Source organism: Mycetomoellerius zeteki, unplaced genomic scaffold (assembly GCF_001594055.1).
Source record: "Mycetomoellerius zeteki isolate Tzet28-1 unplaced genomic scaffold, Tzet1.0 scaffold119, whole genome shotgun sequence".
Classification (NCBI taxonomy): Eukaryota; Metazoa; Arthropoda; class Insecta; order Hymenoptera; family Formicidae; genus Mycetomoellerius; species Mycetomoellerius zeteki.
Genome location: NW_017256116.1, coordinates 494,467 through 496,650, shown reverse-complemented (window position 1 = coordinate 496,650; position 2,184 = coordinate 494,467). Strand labels below are relative to the sequence as shown.

Here is a 2,184-nt window from a genome sequence, read left to right as displayed (position 1 = left end):
GGGGGAGGGGGGAGCAGATAGGTGATTTACGGGTTTGCTCGTCGGCGCGAGACGAGAGACGGAGGGACAAAGAGAGTGGCAAGATGGAAAAGGGAAAAAGACACGATGCCAGGGGGAGGGGTGAGAGAAGGAGGAGAGCACGTGTGCATGCACGCAGTGCACGCGCGCGCGCGAGTGTAAACACGCTACGCCTCGCGCAGGGCGCTGAAAATGGGCAACGGGTGAGGGTAAAGGCAGGTAGGTGGAGAAGTTTACAATTTTCTGCACGACGGCCGCTCGATCGTTCAAATGCCAATAACGTTGCGGATGCCAATTGCCGATAATTCAAGGTGTACCCACGATAACGCGCGCGAGAAAGAGAGAACGAGAGAGAGAAAAAAAGAGCACCGATCAGTGCTGACAGATCGTTAGGTACCGGATGATGGGCTCTTGGTTTTAACACTGAGGAGACACGCCAAGGATGACGGAGAGAAAGAAAGAGAGAAAGAGAGAGAGAGAGAGAGAAAAGGAAGAACCGCAAGACTCTGCGAAACTTTCTGGCCTTCGTGAAATCGACGATTCGAATCGTCGGAACGTCTTTCGAATATTTGTATCACAATTAATCGCAATGAGCGATAACGTAACAATCGAAACCAGATTCACGAAGAGGACTCGAACTCGGAGTGGCGTGGCACGACGCGATAAGAGAACGATTTTCCTATCTCGATCGCGCAGGTGGTTCGCGATACACGAACGAGACGTGACCACGAATTACATTCGTGGTGGCCGGCTTCGCGGTCTCAACTGCGCGTTTCGGTAGAAAAAAAATGTAATTGCGTTAACGAGCAACGAGTTTTTTTTTCCCCCTCATTCGACTGATCCTCGAGAGAGCTCTCTCACCTTTCTCCTCGTCTCGTTGAAGCTTCGGTTCTGAGCGTAATTGAATTAATTCCACATTTTCGCCCGACGCCTGCAATTAATTTAATGATAACGCGCCGCGCGGAAGATTTTTTTTCCTGCTTTCTTATTCCCAGAGTCAGTTTTCCGGCGGAAAAGGCCTTTTTCCCGCGAGCAGCGTCAACATTGTTTCCGCGTACGTGTATTTTCAAAAGAGACCGTAATCTTGTACCTCGGCTGTATCCGGTAATAGATAATTTTCCTATAACGAGGTAACCTCGATGAGCCTTAATTACATTTTTAAAGATACAATGTTTTTTTAATAAATTGCCGATCTATTTAACATAGAAAACTGAATGCATCAGTGTGCTTTATTAAAAGCCCTGGATTTCTAGAGCTGTAAATCATGAGAACCTATTCCTCGTTGAAAAGCAAGTAGTGTTAATTCTCTTTTACAATTGATTAATAGATCGGAATCGAGTTAAGAAGATTTCTCAGCCAATTAATATGTAAATGCAAAAGTTTCCAAAGGATTCAATATTCTTTCAATTCACATTCAATGTTTCGTCCATCAAACGAATTCACAATCTCGTTAGAGGATTAATTAATAAATCGTGATCGTCGTGATCTACAAGCCTTTTGATCGCTCTAGGGAGAGAAGGGGAAAAAGGGGGAAATATTTCATGCGCACTTACCGAGCATCTTGCTGAGATCGGCATTGTGGAGATCGGGATTCTCATCGGCCAATTTCTTGCGCTCGACCTTTGCCCAGACCATGAACGCATTCATCGGGCGACGTATCCGTTGCTCCTTGAGGCTCCTCTGGGCGGTGCCGCCGCCGGGATGGCACATCTTCACTCCTGCGGGAATCGGCGAGATGCCCGGTTGGTATTCGAGCGACGGACCAGAAGCCAGCCACGGCATGTCCTCGAGCCGCTGCTGCGCCGGACCGGACAGCATGCTCGGTATCTAGTTTCAGGAAATGGTGCATTCCATGAGACATACCCTTGTGGACCTCAACTTACCCAGCGACGTGTGTGTTTCAAGGTCGAAAATTTTGTTTCTCTGTTCGAGTTTTAAGCGACGCGGCACAAGAAGTTGTCAATTGAAGACGTCTATTAAGCTGGCACAGCCACTTCAGCACAATCAAACGCGACCTATACCACATTTTTTGCTATTTTTTTGCTAATTTTTTGCTCTATTCCCGATTTTTTTGCTCCAGCCGATTCGCTAAAACCCATGGCTGTGCTAGCTTAAGATCAAAGTTAGCACAGCCACAAAGAAAAAAAGCAGCAAATGAAAAATCAA

The 2,184-nt window shown here is 46.9% G+C and overlaps 1 protein-coding gene across 8 annotated transcripts in view; it reads right to left on the bottom strand.

Moving 5' to 3' along the window:
* LOC108730716 (Sox box protein 15) overlaps positions 1 to 2,184 on the bottom strand; it is a 59,530-nt gene that overhangs the window by 16,658 nt on the left and 40,688 nt on the right. For all 8 annotated transcript variants that reach the window (XM_018460631.1, XM_018460618.1, XM_018460613.1 and 5 more), the window contains one exon: positions 1,572 to 1,845. In XM_018460631.1, the coding sequence (XP_018316133.1) occupies positions 1,572 to 1,845 (274 nt within the window). The remainder of the gene's footprint in view (positions 1 to 1,571; positions 1,846 to 2,184) is intronic.